Source organism: Barbus barbus, assembly GCF_936440315.1.
Source record: "Barbus barbus genome assembly, chromosome: 10".
Lineage (NCBI taxonomy): Eukaryota > Metazoa > Chordata > Actinopteri > Cypriniformes > Cyprinidae > Barbus > Barbus barbus.
The window spans coordinates 18,852,941-18,874,947 of record NC_136738.1 but is presented as its reverse complement, the minus strand read 5'-3'; the positions used below and the strand labels follow the sequence as shown (position 1 = coordinate 18,874,947).

The window sequence follows — 22,007 nt, the reverse complement described above, 5'->3', positions numbered from 1 at the left end:
GGGTGGAGATGGGTAGGCTTAGGGGTGGGGATGGGTGGGTTTAGGGATCAGGGGGTGGAGACGGGTAGATTTAGGTCTATGTAAGGTGGGAGGATTTGGATCTAGATCCAACCACACCTCCTGGATCTTGTGTTCTGCAGTGAGGACCATCTCCAGGCAGTGGCTGGAGTAGTTACAACAAATAAAGCTTATGTTGTTTGTGTGTTATAGGCCCAGGCAGACTTTGAGTTAAATAAACAGAACAGAGATGGACTGACCCCACTGATGCTGGCTGTAAGGGATGTAGATCTGTTTGAAGGACTGGAGATGCCATGGGAATATCAACCTGTGGCAGTGGTGAAGGAACTTATGTCTTTTCCAGTGTAAGGACACAAATTTCAACTTAATTTTGTCAATTATTTGCAATAGAAATGCTAAATATAAACAACAAATAGAAATGCAATGTATTTGGAATATGTTGAATTGTGAACCGTAAAATGGAATTTAAGATCAATGGTGATTTAATCGGCCGCTCTCATTAAAAATAGTCATTAATCCACCTGCTCTGATTTCCAGTGACATGAAGATCCTTGATGGAAGAGGTCATACGGCTCTGTGGTATGCCTCTCAGATCAAGAGCACCAAGAAGGAAGAACTCTTCCATATAATGGATTCTTCAATGCAAACAGGTAAAACACTACCTATCCCTTTATTTTGCAATGTGGAAGTAAGCTATTTTCTGTGAAAGTGCAGTAAATGGTAAATGTAATAAGGTGGATAAATCGCATTTTATCTTCATAACTCATGGACTAGATCTACATTGTGTGTAATCATTTAATATTTTATATGTAGTCCAATCAATGTTTTCATTGAAGTTATTTGTCAAGCATGTGAATGTAGTGGTACCAGCAATACCAGTTATAACATTTAATACTCAAAACACTGTTTATAGATTTTATACCACTGTTTAAACAGTTTTATAAGAAAAATCATTCATTTAGTTGTAGTGGAATTCTTTAGAAACCTGTTTATGTTCTCAATGTGATGACTTATTTTAGTATTTGTATTGTATTTTGGAGAAACAATATTCACGTGTGTGGACACATCTTACTGGCCGAGTCCTTCTGTACTCCCCAGCTGCTCTCCTACATGTGGCTGTTGCACACCAGTTTCAGATGGGATGAAGGTCAGGTGCTCTCACACTTCAAATAATAGTCAAATAATAAATAAGGCTCAGTGGGATTGTAAATGCAAAGCCATTTAAATGTAGTTTCTTTGCTCTGAAATGTTTTGATTAAGCCCTTCATGGCGTTTCATTTGACTGTGCCTTGGTCACTGGCATCACAGCTGGCTAATGATGGTGTTATTTGATTGAATAGACGGCCTCCAGATGGTCAGTAGTCAACAGGTGAATTAGTCGTGTGATTCTGTAAAAGGTTATTGTAAGGGACAGCAAACCTCACCGCTTTTGTTTCTTGCTGCATACCAGCTGTGTCACTGATAGCCTTTCCTTTACTGAACTTTATTTTTTTTGCAGAAAGATTCAGCTCAGATTATCATGGCACAAAAGGATCATGCAGACATCCAAGGTCAGTTAACAACTACACTTGTTCATTGTTAATCTTAGAAGACAGACTTTAGTGTCATAAGTACATCTGCACGATCATTACAGAATGACAGCGACTCTGCGTCACACAGACACACACAGAGAGCAGTCTCAGACTCTCAGCCCATCCCTTAGAGAATCCATGACAATAGGAGGGGGCGTGTCTGACTCTGCTTTTTGGGCTCCTCTGTTTCAAATGAGTCAGACTACACAGAGTTGTCCACAGAGAACCTCTGACACTCACAGATAAGGATTATGCAAGACTCACAGGAACTGTAAAACATTTGGTTTCACTGAAGCTTGGGCTAATTTAGAGAGGACCGACTTTGTGAAAGGTATATTTTGTATATACATTTAGGTTACAAGTTGTGTGTGTATATGCACAGTTCAAAGATATGTGGTCTTTAAGAATTTAAAAATGTTTTTGAAAGATAATTTACCATACAAAACTGATGTATTTCTTTGTCATTTATTTAAAAAATGTTAATTATTCCTGATGGCAAAGTTGAATTTTAAGTAGTCATTACTCCAAACTTTTTTTTTTAATATATAAATTTTGGAAAATATATATACTGGCATTCTGAAAGAAAAGTGTGTGTGTCTGTGTATTCATTCTCATCTCATCCTCCTTCAGTAATATAGGTGTTGTCAGTTTTTGTTAGCATAACCATGAGGACCATTTTACATGACCCTTTTCATCCAGAGTGTATTTGGCTGTGTGTCTGCAGATAACAGGACTTGCTTTGAGGGTTGGATGGAGCCAAAGATAGACATCAGACAAGATGGCAGAGATGAGAGGAAACGAAGCAGGTTAGCCAGCTGACCACATACCCATTCATAGCTTCCTCATCAAATTAAATTAGCATTCAGATAAACAAGAGAGCCAATCAAAAGTCAACAAATCACACAAGCACCACCAACAGCAGCTGTGTAAACATAAAATGCACAAACAGTCCTCACACACAATTTGCCTGCATGAAACCTCATGTCTATTCAGTGGCTCTCTCTCATTTCTACACAAAGACTGTATAGAGGAGTACAGTTACAGGATCAAGCCGTTGTCAGCATAAGACTACGGTTCCAGGGTGTACCATTATCCAGAGAGAGAAAGAGAGGAGAACTTGTCTAAGGAAGATTTAACTCTGCCCTTACTGCTAAGAAACATTCAGCATGTAGAAAAAGATGTAGCTAATTTGTAAATGCTTTGAATAATGTGAACATGCTAATTTTCACTTAGTCGGACATCATCCTTGCCTAGCCTATGGAACAACAGAAAAGACTGGAGCAAAATAAGGTCCTTGCATCCATCACTCAGTTTGACTTCTTCCTCAATACCCGTTCTTCCTGCTGCTCATGTCACTCAGCTCAGTAAGTCAGCAGCAATGCTAATGGATCCTCTTCTTGATGCAAGTGTGCTGCTGCAAGCACAGACTAACATTCATAATAGTAAGTATAGACAGTTGTTTATTGTGAAGTAACTGGTTCCACTAGTTAAGGCTATTTCACATTGCACCGATAGGTGCTAACCAATGCCAACAGATGTTTGTCAGGTTTAATCCAATCGATGCATTACCCCTGTCAGCATCTGTTGCTGTGGGTCACCATTTGTTTTCACTGACTGAACATGTTCAATCAGCATTTATCAGGTCGTAGATTGCCAAAGATATGTTGTAATCTGATGTTTTTCGTCGCTGGTCTGCATCTGCTGGTGCAGTGTGAACTAGCCTTTAGTAAAGCTGTATGCTATCCAGACTGGGTGTGAGAGGATGTACAAAAGTGTTTGTCGATTCACAGCCACAATCATTATGTTGCTCCCCAAACACACCAGATAACCTTGAGTGTTACCTAGTCTGAGTGGTTTCCAAGTGCCCAAGAAATCCAGCATTAACTGCTCTTTCTTACAGTCTCATAAGAGTTTCCAAAGAACACCTACAAGTAACATAAGAATCAAGAAGGGAAGTAGTGCCAGTGTTGGTCATTTTTGTTATCTAGAGACTGTTATTAGGTTAGTCTGTAATCAAGGAGACATCTACCCGTATTGCCAGGAGCTTGCATTACAATTAGAAAAACAGAGAATGAAGAACTCACCGTTTTAGAGAACATAATCCTGACAGAGCTACATTTACCCCAGAAGTTTGCTTGTGGAGAGCTTCCACAGCGGTCTACTCACCTAATCAGCTGTGTTTGAGAAGAATGAGTGTGGGAACTTAGGGTATTTTGTCATCAGAAGACCATGCATTAGAAGAGACCTTCACTAATATGTTGTAAAATCTATTAGGGAGAGGATTACAGGATGCTCAAGGGGTAGTTTTCAAACAAACATGCGTTTCCTACCTTGTGGTTGCTGCGGCACCAAAAGTGAGAACACATTCGCTTAGTTAAGGTAGCCGGAGGCAACTCTACTTTTAAGTTTTAGTGTCTGTGTGCAACTTTGATTGTAATGAATGAAAATCATTGTTGAGAAGGTTATCACATGAAAGTAAGGCATATAATTAAAGTCTTCAATTAACTACAGGACTTGGAGGTGTTCACACAGGGGATGACGATAGTAGACAAAAGGTGATGAAAAGCTTTTTTTTTTTTTTTTTTTTTTTTACATTTCAACAAATGCAAAAACCTTTACTACCATTTTGAATGTTGTGTTGTGATTTCCAGACCCTACCTACTCCATGTTCAAAGTCACCAAAACATCTTGCTCCGCTGGACACTATATTCAGGAATGGCTCTGCACGTTTAAGTTTTGAACACCCACTGCTCTTAAAACAAAGTAGCATCTTGCCAATCTCACAGTCCAGGAGAAGACTGGAAAGGACCTCCAGGTCGTCTTCCAGAAGATCCAGAGGCACCAGAGCAGGCAGCGAAGAGAGCAACTCCTGCAGCAGTAGTAGCCAAGAAGAGGACGAGACAGTGCCTCAGGATACACACAAGATTCATGTGGGCTTAGATAAATCACTGAATCTGGAACTGGGGACCTATTTGGATTTTCAGGACTTTGTCAGTTCAGTAATACACAATACTAGAAAAGATACAACTTTAGACAACAAGAAAGGCTATACATCTATCAAATCACTGACTGTGAGGGAAGTCGAGGATGAAATAAGATGCAAGTCTACTAAAACAACTGAAAACACAGATGAATTTCTGAGGAAGTCCCCAACTATGGACTGCTGCTCTGTCTCTGAAAAACCCCAAAGCATAATCAGACAAACACAACCTATAGACAGAGGATCCTGTTTTATTGCAGGCGAGAAGCACCTCACCACTGTGGATACTGGTGTAGTAGAACAAACTGCACATGAAAAGAAACCAGTTAAGACGATCAAAAGAAATGACAGTAAAGGCAAAACATCTATTCAGACAAATCAGTCATTCAATGTTCTGGCACACAGAAAACAAAGTACTGTTAAAACCACAAGGAATAGGATAAATTCACCAATTCAATCAAAGGTGCAACTCAGAGAAAGTAAGCCCACCAACCTAGTTATTGCAGGAGAGTCTACTAACAAATATTTGCCAAGAGCACCTTGTAAAAAAACTGCACATGAAGCCCCAACAGCAAGGGGGGTCTCTGAACCTTTTCAACACATGAAGTTGAGTGATGACAAGAAAGTAAGCAGTAACAGCCAAAACCAAATTCACAGAGATCCAAGAAGTGCAAAAGCATCCAAAAAGCCAGCAACGGGTCCAGTACAGCGAACAAGGTCTGCTGTGGATTATGTCACTTACAACGACATGTTTCTGAAGATCAGTCAGGGAGATGAAGGTCCAGCAATCTACGAAATGTTTGCAACTCCTATTTATGAAAATATTAGAGTAGACAGTTCTGCAGAGAGAACCACACAGATCCATACAGCACTTCAAGTTAAAAGACAAACCAATGGAAAACTGAGGGGCCAAAAAACAGTGGAGGTTAACCGAAGGAAACAAGCTCAATCAGAAAGATCCAGTCGAGCTAAATGCAGGCAACTCAAGCGGAGGGATAATGTTACCAAAGGGATAAAGAAAAACCCACCACCTTCAGAGAATAAATGCCATGTCCTTGTAACGTCTGCTTGTGGAGCAGTCCAGCAGAATATATCTGATATGCACATCGAGGGAGATGGAAGGGAATTATTAAGCGCAGAGAGAAAACATACTTCCATACTATCAGTGATTGAGGAAGTACTTTCCGACACTGTATCCAAAACAAGTCTTATAAAGGAAATACTACATCAAGAACAAACTCCAATTGATGCAGGTACCAAAAGCGAACCTGAAATATCACATGAAACCAAATTGCCATCGCAGCCTCTTATCAATACCTGGACAAGTGACAGAACAGTCTCACCTGTGTACCACAGCTTTCTAGATGAGGCTGGCGATGGACCTCTCACAGATGACCTGCTGAGGTCTTTGGCAGAGGAGTTGATCTCACTCGAGAGAAGAGATGTCGAAACACTCAAGACTGAAACGGAAGATAGCACAGAGTTCAAACATAACGTGCCTTCAAGATTTAGAATTTTTTTAAATGAGGTAACATTCTAACATATTTCACATCAACCAACCCTACTCCTAGAGAGCTACTTTCCCCACATAATTCAGACTATAACCCTGCTTAAACACACCTACCAGTAATTTACAAATTAATAATTGTAAAAGTAATCCTGAATACCTTGATTAGTTGGTTTAGATGTGTTTGACTGGGTTAGAGCTGAAATCTGCAGGATGATAGCTTTCCAGGAGCAGGGTTGGCTACCCCTACACTATTTAATGGGCCGTTACATTGAGTTCCCTTCCAGGAACGTCGAGCTGCGTCGGAAGACGCTATGGGAACGCCTTCGGCGTCATTCCGCTCTGAACATCCTATGTCATCAGTCCAATAGAAGGGCGACGCGTAACGGGCGGGTGACGTCACGACCAGAACGTATATAAGCACGTGCGGCGGAACCCGCGTCAGCTTTCTGTCATTCAGCAAGCGCTCTGTATGTTGTCAGTCCGTTTCTCTGTTTGTGAGTCTTATTTAGTGTTGTCTGTCCTTTTTGAAGTAAGACATGCCAAAAAGCAAGACAAAAAAGAGGGCGATTTCGGATCGTGCTTCAGATTGTGTGCTAGTCCTTGCCCGCGTTTCATTACTGGGGAGGACACACATAGTCTGTGCGTGGTCTGCCTGGGTGCGGAGCATGCGGCAGCGGCTCTTGAGGGAGCCGACTGCTCGCACTGTGAGCGGCTCTCGCTGCGCACACTCCGCACCCGGAGGGCTCTCTTCGAGGAGAGAGCCTTTGTGTACTCACAGGCTGATCTGGCTGGCGAGAGTGAGACAGGCATGTCCCTATCTCCTCCCGTATCCGCCAGATCTGGTGTCCCGTCTCTCGGGGAAGCAGTTCCTTCCTCCCGAGATGAGGACTCAACGCTTTGTCTCTCTTCCTCCGAGGAGGTTGAGACGGTGAGCGTTGACGAGGGTTTGCCGCTCCGCCCCAGTATGAGGAGCTTTTAGAGGTGGTTACACGGGCAGTGGCCAAACTAGACATCAGTTGGCCCCCCGAGAAAGTTCTTGTGCCGCGTGCTAGTTTGCTTGATGAGCGTTTTCTGTGCGCGCGGCAGCCACCTCTGCATAGGAGCCTCCCGTTTTTCCCCAATCTCCACACCGAGGTGTCGAGATCGTGGGCGAAACCATTTTCATCTCGCCCGTTCATTCCCGCTTCGCATTATTATGGTAATGTGCGGGAGCTGGACGCGCACGGGTACAGAACGATGCCCCGGGTCGAACAGACGCTCGCGAGCTATCTGTCACCCGCGGGGGCGTCGGCTCTGAAGGCTCCTACCCTGCCCACTAAGCCTCTGCGCACCACATCATCCCTAGTGGGCAGGAGGTATGCAGCAGCAGGTCAGGCCGGTGCGTGTCTGCACACTATGGCAGTGTTACAGGCGAACTGCTGAGAGAGTTAGACGAGGGCGGTGATTTTAGGCCAGAAGATATTTCAGAGCTTAGGAGAACCGCTGATCTTGCCCTCCGCGCCACCAAGGAGTCGGCCCGTGCCATCGGTCGCTCCATGGCAGCTATGGTGGCGACGTAGAGGCATTTGTGGCTGACCCTGTCAGATATAAAGGAGAAAGACAGGGTCTGCCTCTTGGACGCCCCGCTTCAGCCTTCTGGTCTGTTTGGCGACTCTGTGAGTTCGGTCGTCAACAGATTTCAGGAGGCTCGCAAGCAGGCAGAGGCGTTTCAGCGGTTTCTCCCCCGCCGCTCTCTAACTCTTGGGGCTGCTGGGCAGGAGCAGTCCCCTCCGCATACCAGCTCCTCACACAGGGCTGCGCAGAAACAGAGCGTCGCCTCTCGCGCTCCCCCGCGGCGGAGCCGAGGGCAGCGGCGCTCTGCATCGGGGGCCTCGAAGCCGAAAGCAGACCTGAGGGATGTCTTGTCGGCTAGGAGGTCCTCTGCAAAGAAGTCCTGACGGGCGAGCCCCAGGACTACGGAGGGCGACCCCTACTGGGGTGGAGCGGTTTGCACCGCGGCACACGGTGACCGTCTCCCCTCGGTGTACTCCGGGGATTTGTCCGTCAACCCTGCAGTTCCAGGGCACAGCAGGTCCCAGCGAGTGTTGCTCTCAGGTTACTCCGCCTGTGACGTTAGCGGGCCTGAGAAACTCGCCTCAGCCGCTAGATTACGCGTCTTGTCCCGGTACGCCGCGTCGAGACAGCGGTCTGGCCGCTTCTCTAACACCAGAGGTCAGTCTCGAGAGACTGATTCCCTTAGTAGATTACTTGGCAGCCTGGCAGCACCTGCCACATGTGTCTCTTTGGGTCCTGCGGACGGTAGAGATTGGTTACACCATCCAGTTCGATGGGCCACCTCCGCCGTTCAACGGGGTTTGCGTGACCACGGTCCGCCCCGAACAGGCTCTGGTCATGGAACAAGAGGTCAATACTTTGCTGAGGAAGGAAGCCATAGAGTTGGTTCCTCCTCACGAAGTCCACGCCGGCTTCTACAGCCGGTACTTCATTGTTCCAAAGAAGGATGGGGGGCTGAGGCCCATATTGGATTTGCGCGTCCTGAACCGCTCAGTCAGAAAGCTGAAGTTCAAGATGCTCACTATCAGGCAGATTGTGTCTCAAATCAGGTCCGAGGACTGGTTTGTCACGATAGATCTCAAAGATGCCTATTTCCATATATCCATCCTTCCCTCTCACAGGAAGTTCCTGAGGTTCGCTTTTGGGGGCAAAGCGTATTAGTATCGGGTTCTTCCTTTCGGCCTAGCACTCTCACCCCGCACTTTCACCAAGTGTGTGGATGCGGCACTGGTCTCGTTGCGACTGCAGGGCATCCGCATACTCAATTATATCGACGATTGGTTGATTCTCGCTCAATCAGAGCGGTTGGCGGTTCGGCATCGAGATGTCGTTCTCGCCCACATGAAAGATCTGGGGTTAAGACTAAACGCCAAGAAGAGTGTGCTTTCTCCAGTTCAGAGAACCACTTATCTAGGCGTAGTGTGGGATTCGACCACGATGCAGGCTCATCTGACCCCTGCTCGGATCGAGTCGATCCTCACGGCAGTCAAGAGAGTACGAGAAGGCCAGCCACTCACTGTCAAGCAGTTCCAGAGGCTGCTCGGGCTCATGGCAGCAGCGTCCAGCGTGATTCCTTCTGGCCTGCTCTACATGAGGCCCCTACAGTGGTGGCTCAAGACCAAGGGGGTCTCCCTGAGGGGAGACTCGCTCCGCGCTGTCAAAGTGTCACGCCGTTGTGTTCGTGCCTTAGACATGTGGAGGGACCCTCGGTTCTTGTCCCAGGGCCCGATGCTGGGAGCTCCTTGTCGCCGCGTCTCGCTAGCGACGGACGCTTCCCTCACCGGTTGGGGTGCGGTCATGAGTGGCCACCCTGCCCGCGGTCTGTGGAGTGGTTGCCATCTGACGTGGCATATCAACAAGCTAGAGATCCTAGCTGTGTTCCGTGCGCTCAGGCACTTCCTCCCAGACCTAATAGATCAACACTTGCTGACAGCACGACGGTGGTCTATTATATCAACCACTAAGGAGGTCTGCGTTCGCGCCCCTTGTACAAGCTGGCACACCAGATCCTTGTGTGGTCCCAGGGCAAGCTCCGATCACTGAGAGCTGTGCACATTCCTGGGCATCTCAATGTGGGAGCAGACGTTCTGTCGAGACAGGGGCTGAGGCCCGGGGAATGGATGCTTCACCCATGTGTGGTGAAGCAGATTTGGAAGGTTTTTGGCCAGGCACAGGTCTCTCTTCGCCACTCGAGAGTCAGCGCAATGTCCCCTCTGGTTCTCTCTAGCTCCTCCAGCTCCTCTGGGACTGGACGCTATGGTACAGACGTGGCCGAGGCTCCGTCTGTACGCCTTCCCCCCCGATCGCTCTGCTCCCGGGAGTTCTGGCGAGAGTGCGCCGGGACGCGGTCAGTCTACTGTTAGTAGCACCGTTCTGGCCGGGCCGAGTTTGGTTCTCGGACCTGATTTCTCTCCTCAACGGCACCCCGTGGCCGGTACCGATCAGGATAGATCTCCTCTCACAGGCCGGGGGCACCTTTGTGCACCCTCGCCCGGAGCTATGGAAGCTGTGGGTATGGCCTCTGAGGGGGCGCAACTCATAGCTTCCGGTCTATCAACCGAGGTTGTCGAGACCCTCCTTCAATCCAGAGCTCCCTCCACGAGGAAACTGTACGCCTTGAAGTGGAAGCTCTTCACTTCTTGGTGCGGAGATCGCCAGCTTGACCCAGTCAACTGCCCAGTTGGTACAGTTCTGGAGTTCCTGCAGGCCCGTTTCTCCGCAGGGTTAACCCACTCCACTGTTAAGGTCTACGTGGCAGCTATCTCTTCGTACCACGCCCTTATCGGTGGCCACTCAGTGGGCAGACACCCCCTAGTTACACGTTTCCTCCGTGGTGCGCTGAGGCCTCCTGTACGATCACGTGTCCCCACGTGGGACCTAGCTGTGGTATTAGAGGCTCTGAGTAGGGCGCCGTTTGAGCCTATAGAGGAGATAACAGACAGACTCCTCACGATTAAGACCGTCTTCCTGTTGGCCATCACCTCTCTGAGGAGGGTGGGTGACCTTCAGGCCCTATCTTCGGCCCCTTCTCATATTGACTTTGCGCCTGGTTCGGCGAAAGTATTTCTCTATCCCCGTGCGGGGTATCTACCTAAAGTTCCGACGGTCGTACCACAGCCGGTCGTACTTCAGGCCTTCTGTCCTCCTCCCTTCAGGGAGCCCGACCAGGAAAAGCACCACTGTGTGTGTCCAGTGCGAGCACTGGGTGCATACATCCACAGAGCTGCCCTGTGGAGAAAGTCGGACCAGTTGCTGGTGTGCTTTGGTCCGCCTAAGAGGGGTCTTCCTGCTACGAAGCCCACTCTTAGTAGGTGGATTGTGGATGCTGTCAATCTTGCTTACGAGGCCTCTGGGCTTGCCCATCCGTTGGGAGTCAGAGCGCACTCAACCAGAGGTATGGCGGCCTCCAAGGCCCTTTGGGCAGGTTTCTCTATCCAAGACATCTGCGACGCTGCTGGGTGGTCCACGCCCCTGACATTCGCCAGGTTCTATGACCTCGACATTCGAGCCACTCCGGGCTCCTCTATTCTCTCGTCCTGACATCAGGCAGGGACTTGTCAGTCTGGCGGCGTGGGCATAGCGTTCCCATAGCGTCTTCCGACACAGCTCGACGTTCCTGGAAGGGAACGAACCAGGTTACGTATGTAACCCAGGTTCCCTGAAGGGAACGAGAGCTGCGTCTCGAAGCCATACTTCTGGCATCCCGGCCAGCGCTTGCTTCATGACATGAAGCTGACGCGGGCTCGGCCGCACGTGCTTATATACGTTCTGGTCGTGACATCACCCCGCCCGTGACGCGTCGCCCTTCTATTGGACTGATGACATAGGATGTTCAGAGCGGAATGACGCCGAAGGCGTTCCCATAGCGTCTTCCAACGCATCTCTCGTTCCCTTCAGGGAACCTGGGTTACATACGTAACCTGGTTCGTTTCTGTTGTCCATCAGGGTTCATCCTCAGGTGAACTGCATTACACTAATGGATCTTGCTCAGATGATGCCATCACATGGACAAAAGGAGAGGTTCTTGGTAAAGGAGCTTACGGAACAGTAAGTGTTTAAATGCAATCATTTTAAAGCACCCTTCTTAGCTATAACGTAAACAATCATGATTTGCAAAAAGTTCTCCCAAGTATAATGAAATGTAAAGCTTTAGTTGTTTCACATTTCATTTTATATTACTATTCATATAGGTGTATTGTGGGCTAACCAGTCAAGGTCAGCTGATTGCAGTAAAACAAGTGGCACTGGATGCTTCAACTTCAGAGATGGCAGAAAAAGAGTATGAACGCCTTGAGAGAGAAGTGGATCTTCTTAAGACACTTCATCACACTAACATTGTTGGTTTCATGGGCACAGCTCTCTGTGAGAATACTGTAAACATCTTCATGGAGTATGTTCCAGGTGGCTCCATCTCAAATATCTTGAGCCGGTTTGGACCCTTGCCAGAGAAGATCTTTGTTCTATACACTAGACAAATTCTGGAAGGTGTTGCCTATCTTCATGCTAACAGGGTCATCCATAGAGATCTGAAGGGGAACAACATTATGCTTATGCCCAACGGAGTGGTCAAGCTAATCGACTTTGGTTGCGCTCGTCGTCTTAGCTGTCTTCAGACTTCAACTGGAAGTCAGAGTGACCTTCTTAAGTCTGTGCATGGTACCCCATACTGGATGGCACCAGAGGTGATAAGTGAGACAGGTCATGGACGAAGATCAGACATCTGGAGCATTGGCTGCACTGTGTATGAAATGGCCACAGGAAAGCCACCCCTTGCTCACATGAACAAGATGGCAGCCCTCTTTTACATTGGGGCTCAAAAGGGGTTAATGCCATCTCTGACTGATGACTTCTCTACACATGCAAAGGGCTTTGTCAAGGCTTGCCTAACCAGGTAATTTTCTTTTACTCCGAAATGAAATGTTTGCTCTGGTTATTTTGTGCTAATTTTTTAATTTTTAATTTGTTGTATATTGTTTTTGTTGTATAGATGCGATAGTGGTCATGTTGTGCCACAACAGCTAATGTCTATCTACATTGGACGCGACAAAGCGACCATTAAAAATCATTTGAACTTTGTATTAGTACATCATAAATAGAACGAAGCATCAGTTCACTGTCGGGGTTTGTAGTGTCGCATCCAGTGTCACTGGTGATAATGGGTTCTGTGGTATTTTTTTGCACTGCGCCACTCGCATCCAGTGTAGACATGGTGTAAGTTCTCCACACATTATCCTTTGTTATATAACAGTGGAACAATTTTCCTCTTTGCAGAGATCCAAAGCAACGACCTTCAGCAGAGGAACTGTTAAGACATCCATTCATCTCTCATCACAGCCAAGCCTGCAATAGGCCAACGAACCGAAAACTTAACCAAATCAAAAAGTGACTTAAAAACAATGATACAAAGCAAACTGACATTGTGAGGCAACATAATTTAACATGAAGAAAAATGTAATTCATAAAATAACACAGTGAAGATCTGGAAATAGTTATTTGACAAATGTGCCAATAAGTTCTTAACGCAATAAATGATCACATAAAGACTGAGGTTAAGGTAGTGGAAACCATGGAATTTATTATTAAATCTAAATAAAATTGGGAAAAGACAAAAAAAAGTGCCAGGGTTTGCACTTGCCTTATCCAACTGCAATTCAGCGATCTAAAGTAAAATGATGATTTGTACAATGCTGGCCTCATTTATCAATATCCTCACACTAAAAAGAATCAAAATCAAAACCATTCATCCATACTCAGAAATAATGTTAAGGGCCTGTGAAAGCCCAGATCTCTTTGGGTCAGCACTGTGATAATGAACTCAATCTCCTTTTACCCACGTATGTTTCTGGTCATTTGTTACCGACTTAGAGTTGCACAAAATAGGCTACTGCTTCAAGCCAAGAAATATATAAAATGCACTTCACAGCGAAGGTTATGTAAACTTCATAGAACTATACTTTTTGAGGCACAGCCTTTGGCATCCAGCTTAAGGTCATCTTGAAGGTCAAAAAAGGTACAAATTGCATGGCCCCTGACAACATGCCAGGTTATTGGCAGGGTGTGGATTGCCTGCTAGTTCACCCTCTCCTGATAGCAACATGGAACACCAGTTCTAGAACACATCACTGGAAGGCTGCGCTAGAAATGCCAATGTGATAGATTCTAACACTGAGTCACAAAATCCCCCCTACCCCAATATATATTTATATATATATATATATATATATATATATATATATATATATTTTACAAGCAGCTCCAAACCTGAGAAGTTATGGTACAGCTTTTAACATACGAGAATGTATGTAAATTTTTCTTCACAATCAGTAAACAACTATTTCGTCCCTTTCATTATTAACATGCAGCTCACATAGAAGGTATCAGATGAGGGGAAAGGAAACAAAGAAACATTCAAGGAACTATGGAACTTAAATCTTGATTCTGCATTCCTTCTACTAACTTTGTTTAACAAATGAGAGGGGCGTCAGTCATTTTAGAGGGTGCTTTCAGTCTTATAAATTTTCCTTGTGGCAAAAACTTTCATCACTCATTACGCTTTTAACATGAAAAGTTTTTTTTTTTTCCCCCCTATAATGGCCCTGACATTCATATACTGGCTCACGCATTCATACAGACTGCTTGTGAGGGAATACTGAGGAAAGCAGCAGTTGTACAGAGATGGCGAGACTGAACCGAACTGCCAGGATATCGGGAAGCATTTTTATTTTCTTTCTCTTACTCTTCACATTCCTGTTTTTTTCCTCTTCCTAATAATGAAATCTATGCTTGATTTTCTTTTATATTTTATCCTCTTTCCTATCAGTTCAAGAGTCCATTCCTTGGGCACTTAACAGTGACTCAAGCGTGTGAAAAGTATCTTTGTAGTCTGTGTGTATGCCATTAGCTAGGCCGGTGCCCTCAGGGCCATGGCTCTCCACTGGTTTCCTGTCCAGTTTCACTAGGGTGCAGAGATGTCCGTAGCCCACCTGGTATGTGACAGGGGGAGGGGGAAGGGAAGGTTAAGAACAGAGCTGTGAGATGACACACTGCTGAACAGAGGAACAATGAGAGGAACTACCTGCACAGCCTTTGGAGCTTTTGTTCTTTTTGGAGTGATGATTGTGGCTGGCTTCGGGGTTCACCCTCTTGCGTGAGGAACTGGAAGCTGAGCTTGTGCCATCGCCACCGGAACCTACTGGGCTCCGAAGGGCCGATCCAGATGCAGGTGCCTCAAGACTGCTCCTGCCGTTGCCGCTATGCGTGTGTGAGTGGCCGTGTTTGTGATGGTGACGATGGGCTGAGTGATCTCTGTGTTTCTCCTTGCTCACAAGCGGGCTGGAATGTTTGCTCTTTGCAGCACCCTCGTCAGAGGAGCTGTGCCTCTCAGAGGAGACCTTTATTTTCATTTTTAGCTCCTCCTTACTTGATCCCCCCTTCTCACTCTGGGAGGAGACCGGAAGACGCAGTTTTAAAGAGCTCCCTTTCTCGCGTTTGTCCTGGAGCTTGTCCTGCCCAGGGACGGGCAGCTTCATCTTCAGGGGCGAGGCAGTGGTGACTCCTGCTCCCTGCTGCCCGTGAGACAGTTGGGGCAGGTGCTTGCGGTGATCCGTCTGAGCACCATAGACCTCCGTTTCCACGTTCTGCTGCTCTTGCCTGCGTTTCTGCACAGCCAGCTCAGCAGCGTGTTTCTCCCTGTACTTGTCCAGAGACATTTTCTGTGTGGGTGCTGCAGGTGGAGGATAGGCCGTGGCCTGGTGCTTTGCCCCACTGCTGGCCTTGTGTTCGTGTTTGGCAGGGTTGAACTCTGCGCTTTTGTCAGGCCGGTGTGGATGCATAGAGCTGTGTGGGGGAAGCTGTTTGACAGAATACTGGTCTGAGCGCACTTGGTCCTGAGGCCAGTCACTGGGGGCGGTGTAAGTGTATGAGGTTCCCTGCATGTTGGCAATGGAATCAAGAGAAAGACTGCTGCTTGAGTTGCTTGGCAGGGTCACTGGAAAAGACGCTGAGGCTTTGGAGAATGCTGTATTTGTAGAAACCCCGGGAAGGGCATCCATCAAGGACATGTCGTAGGTTAATGAAGGTCCCACTAAAGAGCTGCTGTCTGAGGCCTGACCATCTGATTTGGGCTTCTTAGCAGCTTGTGTAGCCTAGAAATAAGCACAACAACTATGCGTTATCCAAATTAACCAACGTAAAAGACACCAAATGCATGACTTATCTACTCTAATCACTTACCCTCCAGTTACGAATCCTCTTCAACCTGCTGGGTGTCTTCTCTAATATTTGCAGAAACTCGTGGGTCAGTTCTACAACAAAATTTCAAATGAATACAAGTCATGATTTACTTACAAATAGGGCAAAATGTGCCTTACATGGTAATTAAGGGAATTTGCATTTACCATCAAGAAGTTCAAGTGTAACCGAGCTGTCCACATACTCCCACCAGTGCTTTCCATCGGTGGAAACAGGGATCTCCCAGTTGGACCACTTGCAGGCCAGGTGAATGCAGACGCAGGCGATGACTGTGGGCTTGTACTGCAAGCAGAAGGTGGTGAGGTGCAGACTGCAAGAGCAGCACATTATGGAGGAAGAAAAAAGACAACAGAAATAGCAGAAAACGATCAGTCACAGAGCAGATAGAAGGCAGTGTTAGAGAATACTATTATGGAAACATTGAAGCCACTAAGATATTCCCCAGTTGTGAGTAACATACTTCAAAAATTTACCTGCACAGTTCGGAAACTTGATTTAGCACCTTACAATTTATTCACATTTTACAATTTAGACATTACATAAAAAAGTTGTTTTTTTTTATCCCCCACCAAATTTACAGGTCATGTTTTGTGCTCTAAAAAAAAGGTAGACAGTATTTTACAATGGGTTCAAACTGAAGGTCAAAAGCCAACAAGAGGAAGGGAAGCACTGATCAAGATTTTTTTTTTTTTTTTTTACTTAAAAAGCAGGATCACTAAACAAGTTATCCATGTAAAGATACACAGATTGGCATAAGAGGAAACAGTCTATAAGGCCTAATGTAGGAGTGCAATCCGCCAACTCTGATCAGCAGCTGATCAATGGTATCAGCCCTACATTTTAAGTTTAGAATAGCAGTAGAAAGTCTAAAAACGATTCTATAAAATAAGTTTTACTTTGTGAAATTAAATCTGTGCAAGCAAAAAGAAAAAGAAAAAAAGGTTTGTTACTCATAATCAAGGATAAATTCGGTACTATAAACATATTACTGTACATTCAATATCAGGCATAAAAGCCTGCAGTCAACAGAATCATAGGGCACAAAGCAAACAAGCATATGGTTACCATCCATATTTACCACATAAGAATTGCAAGCCCACATAAAACAAAGCAGGGCTGACTGTTTGGCCTCATCAAGTGCTTATTCCTTAATCTCTGTAAACTTGTCTACATCTCTAAAAAACAATGTTAGTATTTTTAAGTATGTGGAAGGTAGTTACTTGTTCTGCTAGGGGATAAAAGGAAATGCATCTGAACTACATCAATAGTCCCTGAAGAAAAATGCTAACAATCTTTTAGCGATCTTTTAAAAATCTCACATTGAACATAGTAGTGTTGTACTGACATTTGAGACAAATAACAATAAAATGAAGTCTCAGTCAAAGCTGGATGGTAACCCTGTGCTACAGAACAGAATCAATGTTTGGACATGGGGTAAGAGGAGCCTTTAAATCCTAATGCAACAAAGACAAACAAATGATAACTGCAACATTCATAAATTGCATTAGCTATAGGTGATCAAGACCTAAAAAAACAGCCTCTACTTAAATTTAAAAGAATAAAAAAAAAAATGCAAGGAAAAACACAATAAAAATGATGAGGTCCATCCAGCATCAGACACATTTGCCATACAAAACGGGTTGATTTATCAGTTAAGTTCCATTAATTGTGTTTCAAAACCTATACAGTCCACATCCTTTGGGTAACATGCTCTTGTTTGAGGGCAAAACAAAAGCCAAAAAAAAAATCTTGATGGCCACATTATTTGCAGATCATGTGTTGAGCATATGCCGCTCTAGTCCCATGTTCAGACATCGTATACAATGCTGCAGTATCCCTATGCAAACAAGGGGGCAAACACTAATGACAGCTAACCTGATTTAAAAATAATGAAGACAATAACTACACAATGAGGGACAAACACAAACAACAACAAAAAATCCTCTATTTGATTCAATTACAATGATGACTACACCCTTTAAGGACCTTTTATTACACACCTGATACCAACAATTTTTCAAGATTATAATGGGTATACAAATACATAGCCAATGAAACAGCTATTTCAATTAAAAAAGAAAACCAAACAGGTCCTTAATGGGTTTATTTGCATTAAAACCGGCATATCACAACGGAAGCACAACAGATGTCTGTATCTCAAAATCAATTCAGGCATTGAATGACAAAAACAAATTAAAATAAATTAAAAAAATGTATTTCTAAATAGTCTGAATACAAAAGGGTTCAATTATCACTTTGAGAATAACAAACTCATAGGAAAAAACAAAGGGGTCTGGGTACTTACCGTGAGGACTTCTATGTAATGTTTACATCTGTGTAATCTTTAGCTGCTATTCAGGCTACCAAAGTGTCTTTTTTAGACAAATGCACTTCTGTAACCGAGCAAACGTGAGGTTCAAGAGCACCACTACACTTCACATTGTGCATTCAACCCCTCTGTGCCAACAATGATCCCCCGTACAATACACCGCACTGCAACCGGGGCCGGTGCCACCGAACCCCCTCCCCACCCTGCTCTGAGGGCATGTTTGAGAGGGGGGGCGTCCCAGTAGCCACCGGTGCAAGGAGGGTGTTGGACACTGGTAGGGTAACCTGCAGTAAAGGAAGCTATAGTGTGCAGTCACAGTGCAACAAATGAGGTTCTGGATAACAACCTGTTGGTAGCCATGAAATAGGAAGTCTGTGCCAGATCCTTGCTTGCTGTGAAAGTAAACAGAGGGAGAGAGAATGGCAAAAGAATGAGAGTGAGTAAAACTATATAGACGAGTAAGAATGAGACACATTTACCCTCAACACAGTGAGGTTTACCTCTCCATGAACTGCATGCTTAGCCATAGTTTGATTCAAAGATTAAGCAAGCACTGTTTAATATCTAAAGTTGATTGCAGAGAGCAAATGAAGGAAAATCTATACCTCGCACTAGCTGGGAACATTTCACTACATCAGTGTGTGGATGTTCAATTGTTATTTCAAAGCCTGTAATATAAAGCACACAAATTTCATTCAAAGCTGAATCACACTTCTATCAACACCTGTGGATTATGAAAGATAACCACGCATTAGTTAGAACAAAGCCTTTAAAACAATGTGGAATTGCTGAGATGATACCCATGTATCATGCTGCAAAATAACATCCAAGATTAAATTAAAATCAATTTGATTTCCTTGCAACAACATTCAAATTCATCATTCTGGAGAATTTAGTCATGATGATACAACTTTTCAGGCAAATACTCTGAGTGGAAATGCTTTTTTGATTTTTTTCAAAAGTGACCCACTGTCAGCAAGTCTTCTATGTCCACTCTAATATTCAGTTGAAAGAAACCTCCTTCCATAGACTTACCTAAAGTCTGCAGCACTATGGTTTCAAGTATCACCAGCTCTTGAGCTTGCTGGAGGTATGCCTGAAGTTCAATAGACAATCATTACATGAGGCTTGTAATGTGTCTTTCTGTATCTTCAACCCATAAAGTAAATTCTCTGCACTCTTCCAATTACAGGCAACTAATTGTTTGCAACACAATTATTTTCTATTTGTCTTTTTCAAGACAATTTTTCTCATTCAAGAGAGATTTCTGTCCCAGCACTGGCTGGATGTTTAATGTCAGTGTCTCACTAGTCCATTATCAGTTGTGAGCCTCATTTACGTTGTTGCTTGAGAATCGAAGGGAGTCACGGGTTTTGTGAGATTCACATGAACGAGAAAGAAATAACAGAGGCATTTGTTTAATCCGTCTCCCCTCTGTCATTCTTAAAGGAATAGTTCACTCAAAAATTAAAACTCCGTCATCATTTACTCACCCCCAAGTTGTTCCAAAGCCATAAGAGATTAGTTTATCTTCAAAACAAATTTAGATATTTCTGAAAATTCATTCATTTAAATATGGTCAAGGGAACTTGTGCGAGACACAAAATCAAACCTCACTGGTGTCAAGCAAGCATGTTTGAGCTTCCTTTATGTTTGATACGCTTTATTTATAAGTGGTTAATGTTTATATGTGCACAATAACCGAAAATACATTTATTCATATTTATGTGATCATGTCAGAGACTCAGATTAAGTCATTTGATTCATATGGATTTGTTTATGATCTCTTCATCAACTTTTTGAAGTGTCAAAGTTTTGGGTGAATACTTGAAATAGAGGCAAAAAAAATCTGTCACGTTTCATTAAAAATATCTTAATTTGTGTCATTCAAGGTGAGTTAATGATGACATTTTATTTGTATTTTTTTTGGGTGAACTAAACTTTTAATTAGTGTATGTGACAGACATGTGACAAAAGAGGACAGGATTTTTAAAAATCAAAGTCAAGTTGTTTGGAGTTGACTAGTGAGACGCCTGATTCTGTAGTGACAGAATCTAAAAACTCTTATGGATGCAAGTGTAGCAGAAATCATCCAGTGTGATGAAAAAGGTTGAGGAAATTGAAGAAGAAAATAAAAAAAAATTACTTACATTACTCTTTGTATCCAGTGGAGGCTCCTGGGGGTTTAAACACGCATGCGCTACTTTAATGACATGTTCGAGTTTGCGTGGCTGCTCTTCAACTTTTGCAGCCAGAAATAATGTCGTTGGGGAGATGGTCTGGAGAGGAAAGAAAAAAATGTCACGGTCGTGTCAAAAGATGCAAGCCTACTTTATAAAGTTATTTCACTCAAAATGAAAATTCTGTCATTTACTCTGTCATGTTGTTCCAAACCCATAACACTTTGATTCCTCTTCAAAACACAAATGCAGATACTTTTAATGTAACCTGAAAGATTTCTTAAAGTTCATAAAAATATTACAAAAATTAGCCTGTATGACTTGTGCAGTTTAGTCTTCTGAAGAGACCCAATCGCTTAAAATTAACGGATTTAATTTAGGCTTTTATTCATATAGAACCAATGAGTTTTAATTCTCAGGTTCATTGCTGTGCATAACAGTTCTATAATGTATCTATTTCACTTTCATTTTGGAAACCACAGTAACAGTTGCACTGAAAGACCATCCTTATTTACACTCCAGTGGAAACACAGGCTCATGAATATTTATATGGTTGAAAAGGGTACATGTAATAGATGCAGGCAGTGTGGATGGAAACACTTACATTTCTGTGGAATTTGGTGAAAGAGTGGTACATATAAAATCTGTGCATGTAAGCAATGGCAGTATTTATTGTGAGTTGAGAACTGATGTTTAGAGTCAAGGAAAGCGTAGGGTTACGTAACTTAAGCCATTTACTTATGGAACGTATTACGTACACGTACGTATTACGAATACTTTACGTATTCACGTTTCGTACAGTTGCCAGAAATACCCATACTAATATTTTTAAACAAACGTCAAAATATTTACATAAATCATACCTTCACAGGGTTTAGTAGTGCAGAACGGCTTTAATATTTACAGTAACCGGCCTGCTCGCGTGCCACTGACATCACAAACGCGCGTGAGCTGCGTGCTGTCACACGCCTGAGCTACTTGAACATAAACAACATCAATTCAAGGTACAACTAGCTCATTATTATGTTACATATAGAGGATATGTAGATATAAACATCGTACGTTAATCATTTGTACAACATTAAGCGCCTGCCCTAGGCTAAGTGCGCGCTGCTAGCATAAGGGGGTTTCATTGACAACCTCAAATAATTTCAGCCGAGTTCAGAGTTATTGCAGATATTAATGGTAAACAAAAATGATATATATTATCGGTGTGAAGGCGCCACAAACAACAGTCACAGCGAGAGACAGAAACGGGCCTGCTGCTGTTGATCAGCGCGTCTGAAGGATACACATTTAGTCTCTGGCCCATGTCCTGAATAAGATTCGCGGCTTGCTGTCGATACGACAGCTCTCTGTCTGGTTCCACTCCGCAGCGGCGGGACGGGGTGTTTTCGAGCTGTTCCCGGGTAAAAAACCATTTGGACGATGATCCCCGGCACGCCGCCATTACCGTCCAGCAGACGAACAGAGAACGAGCGTCACGTACGCTCTGCGTCAATCCTTGACGTACGTCTCACAACGCGGTTCTGCTGGGAACTGTAGTTTATTTTTTGCTCATCGTGTTATTGTTAATATCCTTATAAAGTATGAATGTGGATGTTACATGTGTACA

General features: G+C 44.2%; 1 protein-coding gene across 1 annotated transcript; it reads right to left on the bottom strand.

Annotated features, from left to right (window-relative positions):
* Positions 1 to 14,326: 14,326 nt before the first annotated feature.
* On the bottom strand, positions 14,327 to 21,880 carry ccnt2a (cyclin T2a). Its single transcript, XM_079427197.1, is given in 11 exon segments — positions 14,327 to 14,642; positions 14,645 to 14,673; positions 14,675 to 15,777; positions 15,866 to 15,936; positions 16,030 to 16,193; positions 18,559 to 18,604; positions 18,818 to 18,880; positions 19,248 to 19,308; positions 20,363 to 20,491; positions 20,997 to 21,078; positions 21,685 to 21,880. Coding segments are annotated over 11 exon segments (2,094 nt in total). The 5' UTR covers positions 21,843 to 21,880; the 3' UTR covers positions 14,327 to 14,454.
* Positions 21,881 to 22,007: the final 127 nt, after the last annotated feature.